Raw genomic sequence first — 19,557 nt, forward strand, 5'->3', positions numbered from 1 at the left:
ATTTTATAGAAAATACTTCATATCTATATGTAAGAAGAAAGTGACTATACACTCACTTGATTTAACGATAATCGGGCAGCACTTCGTTTCTTAAAACAACCGTTTCCGATAAATCCGGGATATTTTCTCAAAAATCGGGCTCTCTGAGACTTGCTTATGATGCTACGATGATATAATAGGCTTGGGGTATTTAGTGTAGCAAAAACGAAAGTAGAGGGTGAGAGGAGTGAAATTTTGTAACCAAAAATCAGCTGGCTTCGATCACTATTTATAGGGGCTGAAAACTCGAGTTATGTTGGGCATAAATTTATGGAACGTTGGGCGTACTCCTACTTCAGCCAGTACGCTGGGCATACATCGAGTACGCTGGGCGTACGAAAGGATCATATCGGACGCATAAAGGCTATAACATGTGTCTCTCATGTGAATAAGTAGGGCTATGTGGCCAATCTCAAACGATGAACACAAGTACGCTGGGCGTACTCCAAATTTTCAAACTTCAAAATTTCATAACTTTCGCATACGAGCTCCGTTTTTGATGTTCTTTATATCCACGCATAGGTGAGACAATTCTCTACAACTTTCGTTTAGACTCCGTCGGCTAATTTTGATTATATTTTTAACAGACCGGGACAGGAAAAGTCTGTTAAAATTTCCTAACTTCTTCACCCGACATCCGTTTTCATCTGTCTTTTTACCGTTAAAATACAATCAACAAGATCTTCGATTCTCGTTTAGGTTGTTTCGGCTAGAAATAACCCTGGTCTAAAATTCGAGTTTCGAGCTGCATACTGCTATGCAAAATCTTAGAAAATTCATAACTTCCTCATATGAAGTCAGATTTGGACATTCTTTTTATGCATGGTATCGATTTAACGTATACTACGACTTTCGTTTATATCACTAATGCTAAAAATCACTTTATCGAAAACTCACTTTTTACGTCATACAACGTCTTGCTGGTTCTGTCGTGAAACTTCGACAGGTCATAACTTCTTCGTTATAACTCGGATTTCGGTATTCTTTATATCTATGGAATCCTTGTTTCAACCAATACAACTTTCTTCATAGATATCTTGTTCATCTAATATTTATTTTTGATGCTTATTTTTATCCTCGACTTATTAAATTATAATAATTAAGCATAAAACACTTAATAATCAAATAATACATCTTATTATTTCAAAACAAGTTACAAAGGTTGGCCTAGACTATTACATCATCATTAATGTCTAGCCTAGAATCACGGGCGTTACAATATAAATAAAGGGTATTATGGCAACCACACTGGGGGCAGATCCTTTATGTTTCAATGTGTTAAGAACAGAATACTATTGGTCAACCATGAAGAGAAACACCTTATTACATGCTCAGAAATGTGATGCTTGCCAAAGACACAAAAAAATCCTTAATCAACTAGCGGAACCTTTACACCCCATCATTTCTACTTATCCATTCATGAAGTGGGGAATGGACATAGTCAGCAAACTACCCAAGGCACCAGGTGGAAAGGTATTCATTCTAGCAATGACATATTACTTCTCAAAATGGATCGAATTTGAAGCTTTCATTCAAGTAAGGGATCAAGAAGTAGTCCCCTTCATCAAGCGTAATATCCTGACAAGATTCAGGATCCCAATTGAAATCATATGTGATAACGGATCCCAATTCATCAACATAAGAACAAGTGACTTTTTCACTAGTTGGGGAATCAAAATGATAATGTCCACCCTAGTTCACACTCAAGTTAATGGACAAGAAAAGTCTAGTAATAAGATCATAGTCAATAACCTAAAAAAGAGACTAGATGAAAAGAAAGGGAGATGGACTGAAGAACTTCCTTTTGCCCTATGGGCAGATAGGAATACAACAAAAATGACAATAAGTCAAACCACATACTCAGTTTTTGGAGCAGAATTCATGATCCCAACTGATGTGGCAATTTCGACAGCAAGATACCAACTTCACACTCAAAACAATAGCGATAGGATCTTGGCCTAGGATCTTGACACCATTGAGAAATTAAGGGATCTCGCCAGGATCTGTATTGTTGCCCGTCAAAAAAGGATTGCTAAAGATTACAATAAAAACATCAAGATTAGAAGATTCCAAGTAGGTGACGTGGTCCTAAGGCAGGTAAACTAGCACCCAAATGGGAAGGACCCTATCTCATTGATTCATAAGTAGGAAAGGGGGCATACTTGCTAGCTACCCTGGAAGGGACTATCTTGCCAAGATCATGGAGCGCTATACATCTTAAATCATACTTCATGTAAGTAAAGTTGATCACATGTTATTTCAACAAAGCTAAGGTACGAACCTACTCCTTACCCTTACTTTACCTTTTACTATTTTTCTCTCTCAAGATCATTACTAACTTAAGAATTGTAGGGGCGTTAGAAAATCTAACGTCCACCCCATGATAACATTTTCAACATACAGAGGCTAGAAGATCCTAGCAACCGCGAATAGAGATTTATCATCTCTCAATCGATCAAGGGTACTTAATCCCCTCTAAGGTTTAAAAAGTTAATAACCTCTTTCATATGTGTTTGGGTTTTGACGCCCTACTTGGATGCATGATATCTAATTATGGAATGTGGATAAGGGGATCATTTCATGCTCTAGTGACTTGGAAACCCTCTTATTTTTGAATATATGTTAAGATCCTAAAGATAAATTTACCGTTTATAACCTTATCATGTTATCTTACGATATGGCATGTTACCCAGAAAAACGTAAGTTAGGATCATCTCCAGAAAAATATAAGTTAGGATCTTCCCTAGAAAAACCTAAGTTGGGATTTCCCCCAAAAAAATCTGAAGTTGGGATCTTCCCCAGTGTAACTAAAGTTGGGATCTTCCCATCTAAGTTCTTAAAGTGAATTTTCCCAAATCTTCCCTGTTACAAGCCTCAAGATCATGAAAGACTAAAACCTTCCAACACAAAACTTCTTCTAAGCCAGAGTTCAGAAGGAAAGTTCAAAAGATTAAATGAAAATCAGGGTGAAGCCTAGGGAAGCGAATTTATCCCTAGTTTTTATCTATCCTTATCCTTTATGTGTACTACACCTAAACTTGCCATTTTCTTCTAAATGTTCTACTACTTTCTAAATCAAAATGTATCTCTTTCGAATATCAAGATCCCAAATGCTTCAACATCCTAATAAAATGATTGTCTTTCTTACATTTTTAAGATCCTGATAGTCTTAGCCAACCCTAAAACTCTTCAGGATCCTAATTATCTAAATATTTTTAGAAAAAATATACTTTGATCCTACTTCTACAACCAAATCAACCATACAAAAAGATAGTAAAACCAAGGCATAATAATTAAAAAGGGTCGCCCACTAACCCAACAAAATGTAAATTGTTTTATTGATCAAAAATTAAAATTGTTTAAAAAAACTAATCAAACCTAATCCAAGGTTTGATCCCTTCCAACTGGGATCTTGACCAAAAATTAAAATTCTTCTCTGTAGGATCTTGACTGACATTAACGTTCTTGCTAGTTAACTTGACTAGGGCTTCATGCCAACCAACCATGTTCCAGGATCCTGCATTCTCCATGTCCTCCACTAGCTTGATCTTCGCCTCCCAGAAGGCTTCAACAACACTGCTCTTAACCTCAATGATTACCTTCTTAATCTTCAGGGAGTGCGCCTCATCCCTCTCCGCCTTCTCCTTACTTAACTTCTCCACCCTCTTCATACTATCCTTATTGGTCACCTTCCAAACCTTCTCCTTCTCCTTTAAGGTACGCTCAGCCTCCTCAGCCCTCAGCTTCAGATCCTCATTGAATCGAGAAAAATGATCCATAACCGGAAAAAGAATACATTCGATAAACAAAAAATCAATCATAAAAGAATAAGAGGATTTAGAAGTTCTTACTACTTACGAGAAGGAGATTAGCTTCTTCATGGCTTCCTCAGCCCTAGACTCTCTAAACTATGGTTTGGGATCTCAAAAGGTTTCCTCTTCTTGGATCCAGGAGTCTTCAAGGATAAGTCAATCACGATTCTCTTTGGACGACGAGAAAAAGAAGGCTTTTCGTTCTTAATCACAAGTTGACCGCCTGACATGGCCTCCTTAAGGTCCAAAAGGGCAAACCAAGCACCAGAACGAGTGACCTTGGATCCTAAGAATCACATAGGATCCTTATAATTTCAAGATCCTAACGATAAAGCAAATGAATAGAGCATCCTTACCAATAGAAATCAGGAAGGTAGATGGACTCTTTTGGAAGCTGGGCTACTTAGATTTGAAGGATCTTTCAAACTCAAGCAATGCAAGGAATCTCTTAATATTCTCCTCATTATCTTTACTAGCAGGGACGAGTTCCTCGAACTTTAAAGCTTCATCAAATAAAATAAAAAGAAATGTGTGAATTTTGGTTCCTTAATGTAATAAAATAAAGTATTACCCTTTATAACCCAGTTTCTTGGCAGAAGATCACCATTGTGGATGGATTCATGTTTCACAAAGAAATATATTTCTTTCGAGGCACCATTGTCTTGTTTTGATTTCAAAATAAGATGTGATTTATTAGTTTTGAATTTGAGCAGGAAATGAGAATTCCCAAAAGTTTGAAGGTCCTAACCATGGTCTAACTCAAATAAACCCATGTCTAGATCCTTAGATTGATTCAGTCAATCAATCCAAGACAAGATCCTCTAGAACATAGGCATAGTTTGTATATAAGAAATTTTGGTAACTTCGAAGAACTTAGAGATGATGCCAAAGAAAGGTTATGTCAAGAACAAAGAGAAAGGATATTCAGGGAAATAGACCTAAGTAGGACATGAGAAGTCATTTTGGGCCTTAGCATCAAAAGGTTTGATAATGACGTCAACAGGAAAAGCCCCGATCGATTTCAAGGACTAGATGTCGTCGTCATCAAAAGAGAAAGTCTCTTCATAAGATAGCATCTTTTGATTGAAAAAGCGCTTGTCGGGGTTGTGGAATGGATAATTTTGAGAGAAGTATCGTCTTCACTGGAAAAGGCATTGTTGGGGTTGTGGAAGTGTCGATTCCAACATTTCCATGGCTTGGTGGGTAAGTTGGGGGTGGAACCTATTTTTAATTTATTAATTAGTAACGTGTATCCACTTTGTCACCTAATATGTCAAGTAAGTGTATTTAACCTAAAATCATGTTAGAGTTAGGGTCAAGCCTCTATTTAATAGGTGGAATTCAATTTTAATGATTTATTGTGCAAAAAAAACTTTAGAGACTAAATGAGTAAAATGATCAAAGTTCGTTGTGTTATAGTAGCATTTTCCCTAAAAATACCTACTTATTTAATTGGCAAATCGGCTGGTGTTCATTTAATAGAAAACCAACATCGAAAGGCTTTAACTAATTTTTCAAATCTGTAAGATACATCACAATATTTCTTTTTTACTTACTTCCCCAAATAATTATATATTTGTTAAAAATGACGTAAAACGTAAAGACTCTATGATATATATATATATATATATATATATATAAACAAGAATAAATCACACATATAAAGACATAGTATTTAACATGATTCGGTCAATGTGAAGTACGTCCACATGACATGAGGAATATTCTTATTCATTAGCTTGAAAACGTTATTACAACTTAAAACCCTAGCTAAAAACTGTATTATATATGAAAAGTACAACATGTACCCCTAACTAGAACGAGGTTGTTCCTGGTTACACAGATCGTGTACGGATTGAAGCTTAATGTCCCTCAGCCTACTCTAAGAACTTATTATGTCAATATTGGATATTGGGTTTCTTTATTTCCCCCACTTTGGTTGATATGTATTCGAAACGTTAATTATTAAGATACATTTAATAATCTTCACATTGACTTGAGTATACTCAAAACTCTAGAAACCAAAAGCTTTGCTATTTCCTATCATTTTGCCCCAAAGGGACTTACTTCTAGAGAACATGTATCAAGTCCAAGAAATACTTGAATTTTTTGTGGGAAATGACTTAGTCAACATATTCATTAGGTTTCTCTTTAGTATTTATCTTTTAATAGAAAACTTTTCTTCTTCCAAAACATATGTGATAAAATTTAGCCTTACATCAATATGTTTTTGTTTTCTCATGATAAACTAGATTCTTTGCAATACATATAACACTTTGATTGTAACAAAACAGGATAAGCTTCTCCGCCTTCAAACTAAGACTCTGAACAAGACGTGTAACCATATGCACTCCTTTCTTTTTTTAGTCATAGACATGTACTCTACTTTAGTTGTAAACTAGACAACAGAAGGTTGTAACATTGACTTCTATTACACCCCCAAACCGGAACGGTAGAAATGACCGGGGGGATGACGTTATGTACAATATCATAACAATTGAATATTTACATTGAGTTTGATCCATTGTTTGTTTGACTCCAAAAACATACGATAAAAAAAAATATAAGACGTGACACTACTATGCTCCATCTTCATAAAACCTGTGTGGGTACCTGTCTACTGATTCCTGGAGAATACAAGTGGTTTTAAAAAAAATTGTCAACATTTAAGTTGGTGAGTTCATAAGCATTTTGTATGAGAAGGATATGCCATTGTTCCTTGAAAATGATAGTATGTTCTTTAAGAAAATCCAATATTTTCTTTTAAAGTGAATTGTAGTCTTAGGAACCCTAAGACTAAAAATGTATAATTATTGTTGTACTCTGAAGTAGTATAATGTAGTTTTATATCTTTATAAAACCATTTGAATCCATGTTTCCAGAAATGTAAACTGTATTGTATTGGAGAATAGTGTAATGTAGTTCTGTCTAAAAAAACCATTTGAAGGTATGTATGTATTTGTAAACCAAACTTATTGTTAATACCCCTTGTGAGTTATTATAACCATTCTAATGACCTAGTTTGCCTGTACGAAGTTCTTCAGACGTCGGAATGGTACGACATTTGTCACCCCAGACCTGCCGATCCAACTGTAGCTAACACTTTAGGTGCGGGATTGTCAGTCTCGTATAGATCTATAAACAAGTGTCACGCTCTCTTACATGAGATTTTCATTATAATATAGGAACTTTAGTATGTACTTTGGTGAGTACGGTAAAGGTATGTGTCACAAAGTCATATTGACAGTTTACGTGTAGTATAATGAAAAGCTATTTTGTAATGTGGAAGTATTATCCATCCATAGTAGTTACGTGGTGTAAAATAATTATGCATTTAAATAATTATTTTACTATTGTATCCCGAAATGGTAAAATAGAGTGTATTCCCCATAAACTATACCTATTATTGTTTATAAAAATGTTTCATTGTATTGAAAAATCCTTTGTATCTACATTATCATTTTTACTATGATAATAAAATGGACTGAAATAATTATATATATGTATTTTTATATAATTATACCATTATGCTCGACATATTACAAAAGGGTTAAAGTCTTATAAACTATATTTATAAGGTTTATTATTGTAATCAAATTTGTACCCATAAATATATATATATATATATATATATATATATATATATATATATATATTGTAAGAATAAATATGCAATGGTTTGTATATTAACACAAGTTTTCTTGTATCCCCCCTAAAACATAGAAAAATCTTGAAAACTGTAGAGGTATGAACTCACCTCGAGTGTGTTCTTGACTGGATAACGAGGTAAAAACGATGATCTTCAAGTTAGATTATATGAAAGTGTTCGTAGCCTACGATTTTTTAACATATAATATTATGTGTAAATTAGATGACTAACAAGGAAAGTATTGTATAACCATTAGATTTAACAAAGAACTTACAAGAAATTCTTAAGGATCAATCTTGAGGAAATGGTTTCCTAGGATATGTTTGAAGGAGTTCTTGGGAATGCTTGATGTTTCTAGGAAGTCGTATGAAGATATGAAGATGTTCTTATGAACTTTGAGAGAAAAGTGAGGAGATTTAAAGATGGTAAAGAGAATAATGAATGATGATTCTGGCCTAATATATATATATATATATATATATATATATATATATATATATATATATATATATATATGGGAGTGAACGTGATGTAATATATGCATTGGTTTGTGTAATTTATCACCTTGGGAAGAGAACCGCCACTTTAATTTGATGATTTCGGTCAATCTTCACCGAAATCTCCATGTTCACCACCAAAATCACATGTGAGTTCGGTCTAGGAGGATTTCAGTTTGGAAGGATTTCGGCCAAGCAATGATTTTGGTCTAGTATGTGACTTCGTTCTAGGAGATTTCGGTTCTAGGAATGTGATTTTAGTTTTGTGCCAGCCACTAAAGGGTGATTTCGGTTCTTGGCATGATTTAAGACTCAAGGTTTTCGATCCTAGCTACTTAACTGAGAATCTAAAAAGCAATGTATAATTTATTGATTTATGTCTTAATTATTTGACTTTCATTTGATTGCTTGACTTTTATTGACTTGAATGACTTTTGTTGAACCGAAATAGTCGGTTGTCACAACTTCCAACATATAGCACATTCGAATAGAGTATAAATATAGCATGTAAGTGATCTTCTGTTTACCAGATCACCACCATGGTCCTATTCTACATATCCATCCAAGCCATTTTTTTTGTTAGTGCATAAAATCAGACAAATGTAGTTGTTCCCCTTATGTATCTTGAACTCACTTTCTAGTAAGTCCTTCAAGTCATTAATTTCAACCATATTCTTGGTTGTAATGAGCATATCATCCATATATCCATAGATATATGTAGGAATCATCAGATAATTCCTTTAAGTATACACAATCAGACTAATTTTAAAAGTAGTCGTGCATAATCATAATCAAATCAAATCTCTTGTATCATTGTCTTGAAGACTGCTTCAAACCATAAATAGATTTCTTCCAGAACTATACATGATCTTTCTTGGAGAAAGAACCCTTCTACTTTGGACATGTAAATATTCTCATCAATAGTGACATGAAGAAATATTGTTTTTTACATCAAGTTGTTCAAGCTCCAAATCAACTACACTCACCATGGCTAATAGAATATGAATCATCTTGTGCTTCACACCAAGTGATAATACCTTGTGATACTAGATTCCTTCTTTTTGTGAGAAATCTTTTGCCATCAATCTTGTTGGTTCAAATCCACAAAATTTGTTGTTTCTTTTAAAGATCTATTTCCATCCTACTAGGTTTGCTCCTTTTGGGAATTGAACAAGATCCCAAGTTTTGTTCTTTTCAAGTGATTACATTTCTTCATATATTTCCATAATCTTATTCTATAGAACGGATGTCATAACTATTGACATGTCCAAAATATTTGATGAACTTTTGAATGTTACTTTTCTTCTGCCTTCTTGCTATAGTTTATCCCTTATCATCATCTTCTTCTTTATAATTAGCATCTCTAGACTATTGTTCCCTGGGTTGTTCTTAAGACTCCTTTTAGCTTGGTTCATAATTGTTGAATTTTGTTACTTATTTATCAAAATTATGTCTACGTTTTGTGTTACAAACTCTATATTCTAGGTAGCACCACAATCGTGTTTCTCTACAATACTTGTCATTCTTCTCTCTAGTTATACATACCATATTCATCAAAGGTCCCAACTATGCTCATAATAATTTTCAAAGTCTTTCTTTCTTTTATACACCACATTTGATAGCCTTTTACTCTAGTTGTATAAATTGGAAAAATGTATTATTATCCCTCGGCTCTAATTTACCATCATTAACATAAGCATAAACAGGGAAACCAATTTATTATAAGGGTTTACTAGACCATAACTCTGGAGGAGTCTATAGTTGATGAAGATATATTCCCCAAATAAAAAGTAGTGTTTAGTGCTTCTACGCATAGTTGCTTTGATAAATCAAGAAATAAATGCATGCATATTGCAAGATACATTAGTGTTTTGTTCATCAATTATGTCACTTTTTTTGTGGTGTGTTTCATACAATATGGTGCCACATTATACCTTCTGTTTTACAGAAGCTTCGAAACAATATAGTGCAAAACTCTAACCCATTATTTGTTTCGAGTGTCTTGACTTGTTTCCCTATCCATTTTCAACCATAGTCTTCTAATCCTTGATCTTTCCAAACACTTCATCATTTGTCTTCAACCAGAACTTCCTTGAATAGTCATCAATGAAACTCACAAGTATGAGTGTCCATCACATAATTTCATTAAATCAGGAACCTATAAATATGAGTGAACATATTTGAGGATTTCCTTGCTTGTGTGTTGACCATAGCTGAAGTTCACCATGCTTTTCTTTCCTTTTGACTCAAGCTTCAAAAAATATAAAATTTCTAGTTATATATCGATCAAACATCCTCTATTTACTCAAGATTGAGTCGCTCATATTCCCTAATCTACAATGCTATAACTCTGTTTTATTGTTACTATTTTTAGGATTAGGATACAACCACCGTTACTTTAAGTAACCTTCCTTCTAGAAAATAGATTGCATGTTTAGTCTTCTCTTCATTACCACAAGAGAACTTTTGAAGATATTCACCCACTCAAATTCTCTAGAATACTTCATTTAATGCATGGCTAAAGTTCCAAGGGAAACCAATATTGTATGAAGATCAGGAACATGCCATCATTCGAGTTTTATAACCAAATAATCATGTATCTTGATCTGCACATGCCACTTCCCTTGTAATAATACGTCCTATCATCACCCATATTTGCCAAGCCATTTTATTCTTTAAAGGAATCAAGCGAATTATGTGAGTAAGTTATATGGTGACATATACTCGTGTCCAAGATCTTACTATTTATAGAACTAGTTGAGCAAATAATCAAAACTTCACATTTGACTCATTCGCCAGAACTTTCATGAACAACATCAACACTACCATTGTTTCTTCATTCACTCTTGAAACCTTATTTATTTCGATGTGTATAATCTCTTCACTAGTGGCCTTTCTCTTTATAGTTATACATTAAATTTGGGTAGAGGTTTTAGACTTCGATTGTGACTCTCTTCTCTTTCAACAATCTATCTTTGTTGTTCTTCCCAGTCTTACAAAAATTCCTAGACCGGAAACCATACATTTTAGATTCAGTGGGCATCAAAACATCCTTCACATCATTGACGGTAATCGTAGGTCTACATACAATATTGTATCAATAAAGTTATTATATAAGCCTAGAAGAGAACACAACATAATAAAAGCTTGATCATTAATTCATTATCATCAATCTTAACTTCAACACCTTGTAAATCGAAGATAATACGATTAAAAATATCAAGATATACTTGAGTAATTTCAAACATCCATGGGGTCTACAAACATTATGTCTGATACAAAATCATTAATGAGAGAATTATTTTGATAATTGTCTCATAGTTTTTTTTCAAAACCTAACAACAGTCTTTTGATCGACAACCTCTCGTAACACATCTGATGGGTTTTGAGCATAACAACAATTCCTATGTGTGTATGCAACCCTAATGCTTTGGATCTAGGTTTTCTCTAATTGAACATGCAAAGTTGAACACAAAAGGAGAAACCCTAGGAAGTGTCTATAATTTTTGAAATCTATATAAAACTAGGGTTTGATTACATACCTTGATTGTTATGTTGTAATAACAATAATTACAAGTGTAACACCTCTAATGGATCACAAACACACAATGCAAGAAAATGATATGGGAGAGGAGGAGGAGATCAAATTTTAGGTTCTTTCTGCTTCCAAAGAGTGGCCAAAATTATTAGGTTTTAGGACCCTTTATATAGTGCACCAAGGATGATATGGGTAACCCTAATCTCATATATGGCAATTATCCACCTCATTTGATTATCCATATATGATAAGATATTCTAGAAATTCTAGAATAATCTTACATATACATATCAATTTCGTCCATCACCTTCCCTAGGAAGGTTTTGGACCCTTTTGTTCAACCATTAAACAATTTCACTTTTAGTCCCTACACTTTTAATTAATTCCTTTAATCCCAAAATTAATTCCAAATTAATTTCTGACTAAATATTAATTAACAGTATGATTACTAATTAATATATTACTTCCATAACATATTAATAAATCATTTATTCCAATTTATTAATCAAATTAATAAATTCTTCCTCTTCCTCAATTAATCATCCTGTCTAGTTGCAAGTGTGAAAGCAACCCAAAAGGACCATGCCACCATCAATTCAAGTACATACAAATTATAATTATAGGCTTAGACACCTAATCCAATAGTCTCCCACTTGGATAAGTATAATAACTATAGTTGCAAGTATGACTTCAAAAATTGATAAGCAATCATAACTCTCAATGCTTTTGTCAAACCCTGACCTAGTCAGTTGCGTGTCCTAAGAGAAGGGATCATATAATCCTCCATTCTGCGAATATCATGTGAACAAATGACATGGAACAAAATCCTTCTCATTGTCCAACAGTTTGTTTCCTGATTTTTGATTTGTAATGAAAAGAACTTAATCAAACACATCAATTCAGTCCTGGCCGGGCACGACACATAAGTCAACACCAAATCATCGAGGGGCCCAAGATATCGCTTTTCCCCCCTTAGGGAAAAAGGAACAGATAAACTTTGACTCATATGCTTGTACTATTTACTCATCAAATCACACACAACAATACATTTTATAACACCAAGTTATTGATGTGTTTACGCATTGTCAATGCACAACCAACTCATAAACAATAACTCATATATCCCGGTTTAAAGATTATACAATATTATCGTCTCAAAATTACTCGTGATAAATTCCATGAATTAATTCACTGAGTGTGGGTTTAATCCAATACTTAAAACCCCATTTCAAAAGTACTCATAAATGTTGTATTACACTATTGCTATGTCTAAAAACTTAGATAATCTGCAATCCAATTCATGATAGCCTTAATTCACTACTTACTTCCGAAGTATGATCGACTGTGGATATTTGAATAATCCCATTATTCGGGAAGAAAAACATGCGAAAGAAACAAAATGATAAAAAAAATTCACAAAAGATAGTAAACAATACTCATAAATAAATCTTGATTATTTAACCATCAAATGTCAATTACATTTATTTGTTACTAGTTTCTCTCTCTCTCTCTCTCTCTCTCTCTCTATATATATATATATATATATATATATATATATATATATATATATATATATATATATATAATAACTAGAACTAATATCATCCTTCAGACCAATGCTCATCGCATGCTGAACATGCTTGATCCTACTAAGACCCTTTGTGAGGGAATCAACAAGATTCTCTTCTAATGATACCCTCTTAACGACGAGGCATCCTTCTTCCACATGATTTCTGATAAAGTGATACTTTTTGTCGATATGTATTGATCTACGATGATCTCTCAGTTCCTTGTTTAAGGCAACCACTCCTTCATTATCGTAGAAAGTCTCTATAGGCTTCTTTATGGCTGGTACAACTCCAAGATCTCCAATGAAGTTCTTCAACCACAGACTCCTTCAATGCTTTGCTTGCAACAATGTACTCTGATTCACAAGTAGAATTAGCCATGGTCTCCAGCTTGGAACTTTTCCAAGTCACTACTCCTCTATTAAGGAATACACCCAGCCTGACTGAGAATGGAAATTGTCTCTGTCTGTCTTAAAGCTGGCGTCACTATACCCAGTAACTCTTAAGTCATCACTGCTACCAAGCACAAGGCCCTAGTCCTTAGTCCTTTGCGGATACTTAAGGATGTTCTTAACCGCTATCCAATGAGCTTTACTCGGATTTCCCTGATATTGACTAACCATGCTCAATGCAAAAGCCACATCTGATTGAGTACATGGCATAACATACATAATCGATCCAACGGCGGAAGCAAATGGAACTCAACTCATTTCTGCTATCTCTGCATTGGTATTCGGACTCTGAGTATTACTCAACTTGGTAATATTTTGGATAGGTAACTCCCCTTTCTTTGAAATCTCCATGCTAAAACGCTTTAGCACCTTATCCAAATACGTACTTTAACTAAGTCTAATTAGTCTTCTGCTCCTATTTCTCAAAATCCTTACTCTTAGAATATAAACAACCTCTCCCAGATCCTTCATAGCGAATCACTATCCAAGCCAGGACTTAACTTCCTGAAAGGTTGGAACGTTGTTTCCTATAAGTAGTATGTCATCAACATACAATTCTAGGAAAGTTACTATGCTTCCACTAGCTTTGGCATATACACAAGATTCATCCTCACTTCTAGAGAAACCAAACTCTTTGACTTTTTCATCAAAACAAAGATTCCATCTACGAGAAGTTTTTTTCAATCCATAGATTGATTTCTCTATATTACACACTCTATTGGGGTATTCAACATCCATGAAATCCTTTGGTTGACTCATGTAAACATCCTCAGCCAACTTTCCATTAAGGAAAGAGGTTTTGACATCCATCTGCCAAATGTCATAGTCACGAAATGCAACTATGGCTAACATAACCCTAATAGATTTAATATTGGCCACCGGTGAGAATGTCTCATCAAAGTCAATCCCTGGGGTTTGAGTAAATCCCTTTGCAATGAGTTGAGCCTTGAAAGTGTGCACCTTTCCATCCATGTTGTTCTTCTTCTTCAAGATCCATTTGCACCCAATTGTCTTACGACCTGGTACATTATCAAACAAGTTCCAAACTTGATTGTCATACATGGACTTGATCTTGCTGTCCATTGCTTCTTTCCATTTAGCAGACTCAGGGCCTACCATGGCTTCCTTGTAGTTAGAAGTCTCATCCAAATTTACTAGTTTACTATCACTGATAAACATATCACCATCCGTAGTTATATGAAAACCATAAAACTCTGGTGTCATTCTAACTCTAGTGGAACATCTAAGAGGTAATGACTTGTCAATAGGTTCAACATGAATTTCTTCCTCAGGTTGAGTGCTAGTGTTAGAGGTTCCTTCATCGCTTGCCTCTTGAATTTCTTCAGGATCAATTGCACTCCCACTGTCCTCTTTTCATATGATCTCTCTCTCTCTCTCTCTCTCTCTCTCTTTCTCTCTCTCTCTCTCTCTCTATCTCTCTCGAAAGACTCTTCTTCTTGCTACGAAGACCACATTCTCACTTGGTCTGTAGAAAAAGTATCCAAAGGACTTTTGTGGATAGCCGATGAAAATACATCGCTCACTTCAAGGTTCAATCTTGTCGTGAGTCTCTTGTCTAACGAAAGCTTCACAACCCCAAACCTTGATATGTACCAACGAGGGAACTTTCCCTGTCCATGTATTATGAGGTATTTTGGCAACCTTCTTTTTCTGAACAATATTAAGAATGTGGCGACAGTCTCTAAGGCATACCCCCATAACAAGATTGAAGTAAGGTCCGACTCATCATGGAACGAACAATGTCCAACAAGGTTCGATTACGCCTTTCAGCAACACCATTAAGTTGTGGTGTCCTAAGAGGTGTCAATTGTGAAACAATTCTACATTCCTTGAGGTAGTCGTGGAACTCAATACTACGATACTCACCAAATCTATCGGATCTGAGCATCTTGATCTTCCTGCCCAATTGATTCTCGACTTCATGTTTGAATTCTTTTAACTTTTCAAAGGTTTGTAACTTATTCTTGATTAAGTAGATATATCCATATCTATTATAATCATTAGTAAAAGTCAGATAAAATCGATTTGCATCCCTTGTGGTGGATTTGAAGGGTCCACACACATTCGTGTGTACGAGATTCAACAATCCCTCGCCTCTTTCACAAGAACATGTGAAAGGTGATTTAGTAATCTTTCCAAGTAAAAAAGACTCGTATGTATCATCTGACCTTAAGTCAAATAATTCCAACACTCCATCCTTTTGGAGTTGGGCAATGCATTTCTTGTTGACATGTCCAAGAACATAATGCCACAAGCATTCTTTGTCTAAAGCATTAGAGGAATCAATTTGTAACACATTATTTCCAAAATTGTCTACAACCGTCACAGTTTCATACATGCCATCACAAGGTAATGCTTCAAAATAAAATACACCATTATAATAAGCATGAATAGAACCATTCTCATTATCAAAATAATACCTGAAACCTTGTCTATATAAACCATGAATTGAAATAATATTTTTTGTCATTTCCGACGAGTAGCAACAATTATTTAAATCTAAACTTAACCCACCTCTAAGCACTAAAGAATAAACATCAATCTTGGTAACATGCGACGATCTATTATTGCCCATAATTAAGTTCAACTTCCCCTGCTCCACATTTTCACTTCTTTTTAGTCCCTGCAAGTCAGAGAAAATGTGAAAACCACACCTTGTATCAAGAACCCAAGAATTCGAATGTGATGAGTTTTTAGATAGAATAGTGTAAATACCTGCCAAGGTTGGGTTAACGTTGCTATCCTTTAGGTCATGCAAGTACTTGGGGCAACTTTTCTTCCAATGCCCCTTGTCATGGTAGTAAAAGCAAGTAGCCTACTTCGGAGCAGATGCATGGGGAGCTTCAGAACTGAATTTGCCTTTAGGGCCATTACTTGATGACCCGAATTGAGACTTTCCCTTCTAGTTCTGTTTTGAGGGTGTTTTCCTCTTCTTCCCTTTCCCTTGATCTATGGACAAGACGGAAACAGTAGTATTAGCAGGAGTGGAGGCAATACTCTTTCCCTTCATCCCACTCTCGGTGGTTCTCAGCAAGCTTTGGAGTTGACTCAATGTGGTTTCCTCCTTGTTTAGATGCTTAGTCATAACAAACTGATCATAATAGCTAGGCAAAGAGTGCAAGATTATGTCAATAGCCAATTCCTCATCGAAGTTAACATTAAGCTTCAACAGAAGGTCCACATAGCGTTACAAGTGGGTCATGATGGACTCTCCATCCTTCATCTTGTTGGTTATGAGTGACCTGACTACTTTGTACCTTTCTTGACGGGCTCGTTGATGGTACTTCTCCATCAAGTTCTTGCACCTCTCATAAGGCCAATAGTCCTCATAGAACCTTTGTAGTTTGGGAGTCATAGTAACTACCATGATGCATGCCACTTTGGTAGCATCATTGCAGTGTCTCCTATATTCAGTGATTTCTTCGGCAGTAGATTTTGTTTCATCAATCTCGTTCAACCCCTTTTCGAGAACATATTCCTTATCCTCGAAGCACAAGCCCATTCTGATGTTACAGATCCAATCATTAAAATTAGAACCATCAAAAGTGATCTTCGAGAAGATGCTCAAGAGCGAGAAGTGGCTGGAGTTGTTGTTGAAGCATTGTTTGAAGTTGACATCTAAAAATGAAAAAAAAGGATAAGATTCGATTAGATAAGAAAATCCTTAATATCACACCCAAATGAAATATTAAGGCTAGGATCCAACTAAATAATTCACAATTCAAAAGAGGGATGCCGTAATCTAATTGCAAATTATTTAAAGGTAGGTAAATGACGATTTACCAATTTCACCATCACGAAAAAAGCAAAATTTAAGTGAATTAAGTTTTAAATGAAATACCTAGATCTTTTGAGATTCATTGAACTATTCAATGGCATGTTTAATCTCGATTATGCCCTTTCCATTTGTGATTGGGATACCAAGGATCACAAAAAAGGTGTGAATAACCATGAAAATTATCTTGGTACTCTCGATGTCATTTATCACCTAACTAATGTGCCGATTAACCACACACGCTCTATTAATCAATGTTAATTTACGAGCTACCCATTTCCACCCTTTATTAGTCCATATTAGTGTGTCGGTTAACCACACACGCTCCACTAATGACTTGTATAAAGTGCAATGTGCAATTTCATGGATTAACATCAAATTCACATTTTCCTAAAGTAACTAAGATTTGGAATTTTCTAAAACAATTTAGTTACTTTCTTTATCATTATACTTATTAATGAGAGCTTAATGTCCTAACAAACTCATTCGGATAACGACCCTCCACAAATCAAGGAAGTTGTGGGTGAGAGTGGACACTCATTCAACCGTCATTTTATAGGCAGTTTCCTTATACCCCCTTATAGGTTGGCTTCGTGAATGAGGCCTACTAACGGTAACACTGACTTTTTCTATATATATATATATATATATATATATATATATATATATATATATATATATATATATTAACTTTTAATTTTACAATATATGCGAGGGTGCATTTTAAACATTTAAAATACTAGGGTTCTAAAATTTAAGATTTCAAAATTGAACTATTTAGTTTAAAATTTCAAACCATGATATTCTAAGGTTGTATTTTAAAAACTTTTTCAAAATACTAGGTTAAATTTTGATAATCAAATTAACAAATTAATTTTATCTTTATCATAAAAATTTAACCCAGTCGTGAATTCATGATAAGGATACAAATTACTGATCAGAATATCCAATGATTTAAGGTAATTAGTCTAATCAATCCATGAGACAATTATCAAAACTGGAAATCCTAGATTTAACAGTGCAACTCGTCGAGTTGGGCAATTACCACATCAAGTTGCATGTCAACTTGTCGAGTTCAAAGATCAACTCGTCGAGTTTGGTGAACAAAATAATGATTTTGTTCCCTTCCCCTTTGAACAATTCACAATTGCATCATATTCAATACAAAACTAATCCTAGGCTCTGATACCACTGATGGGTTTTGAGCATAACAACAATTCATATATGTGCATGCAACCTTAATGTTTTGAATCTAGGTTTTCTCTAATTGAACATGCAAACTTGAACACAAAAGGAGAAACCCTGGGAAGTGTCTACAATTTTTGTAACCTATATAAAACTAGGGTTTGGTTACATACCTTGATTTTTATATTGTAATAACAATAATTCCCTTGTAGATCTTGAAGCTTGAGAACTTAGTGTCACAAGTGTAACACCTCTAATGGCTCACAAACACACAATGCAAGAGAATGATATAAGAGAGGAGGAGGAGATCAAATTTTCAGTTCTTGCTTCTTCCAAGAGTGGCTGAAATTATTAGGGTTTAGCACCATTTATATAGTGCACCAAGGATGCTATGGGTAACCCTAATCTCATATATGGCAATTATCCACCTCCTTTGATTATCCATATATGATAAGATATTCTAGAAATTCTAGAATAATCTTACATATAGACATCAATTTCGTCCACCACCTTCCCTAGGAAGGTTCTAGACCCTTTTGCTCAACTATCAAACAATTTTACTTTTAGTCCCTGCACTTTTAATTAATTCCTTCAAACCCAAAATTAATTCCAAATTAATTTCTGATTAAATATTAATTAAAATTAGGATTGCTAATTAATATATTATTTACATAACATATTAATAAATCATTTATTTTAATTTATTAATCAAATTAATAAATTCTTCCTCTTCCTCAATTAATCATCTTGTCTAGTTGCAAGTGTGAAGGCAGACCAAAAGAACCATTCCACCATCAATTAAAGTACGTACCAATTATAGTTATATGCTTAGACAGCTAATCCAACAATATCATCAATCAAGCTTTACAAAATAACATTATATAGTTTTTCTATAATGTCCTTCTTCATCATTTTAGTTATGTATTTTTGTAGTTTTTTTCTCCATCCAAAGCCCCTTACAAACCTTTTTGAACCAGAAGAACTGTAAGAACCCAAAAATTTAGAAAGAATTGACGTTTAG

General features: G+C 34.4%; 1 protein-coding gene across 1 annotated transcript; it reads left to right on the forward strand.

The window, feature by feature from the left end:
• The first annotated feature begins 1,275 nt into the window (after window positions 1–1,275).
• On the forward strand, window positions 1,276–2,001 carry LOC145059693 (uncharacterized). The gene has a single exon (XM_079007502.1). The coding sequence runs from the start codon at window positions 1,276–1,278 to the stop codon at window positions 1,999–2,001; it is 726 nt and encodes a 241-aa protein (XP_078863628.1).
• Window positions 2,002–19,557: the final 17,556 nt, after the last annotated feature.

The sequence above is a fragment of the Lactuca serriola genome, chromosome 6, assembly GCF_051521515.1.
Source record: "Lactuca serriola cultivar US96UC23 chromosome 6, Lser_US96UC23_V15, whole genome shotgun sequence".
In the NCBI taxonomy this organism is placed as follows: domain Eukaryota; kingdom Viridiplantae; phylum Streptophyta; class Magnoliopsida; order Asterales; family Asteraceae; genus Lactuca; species Lactuca serriola.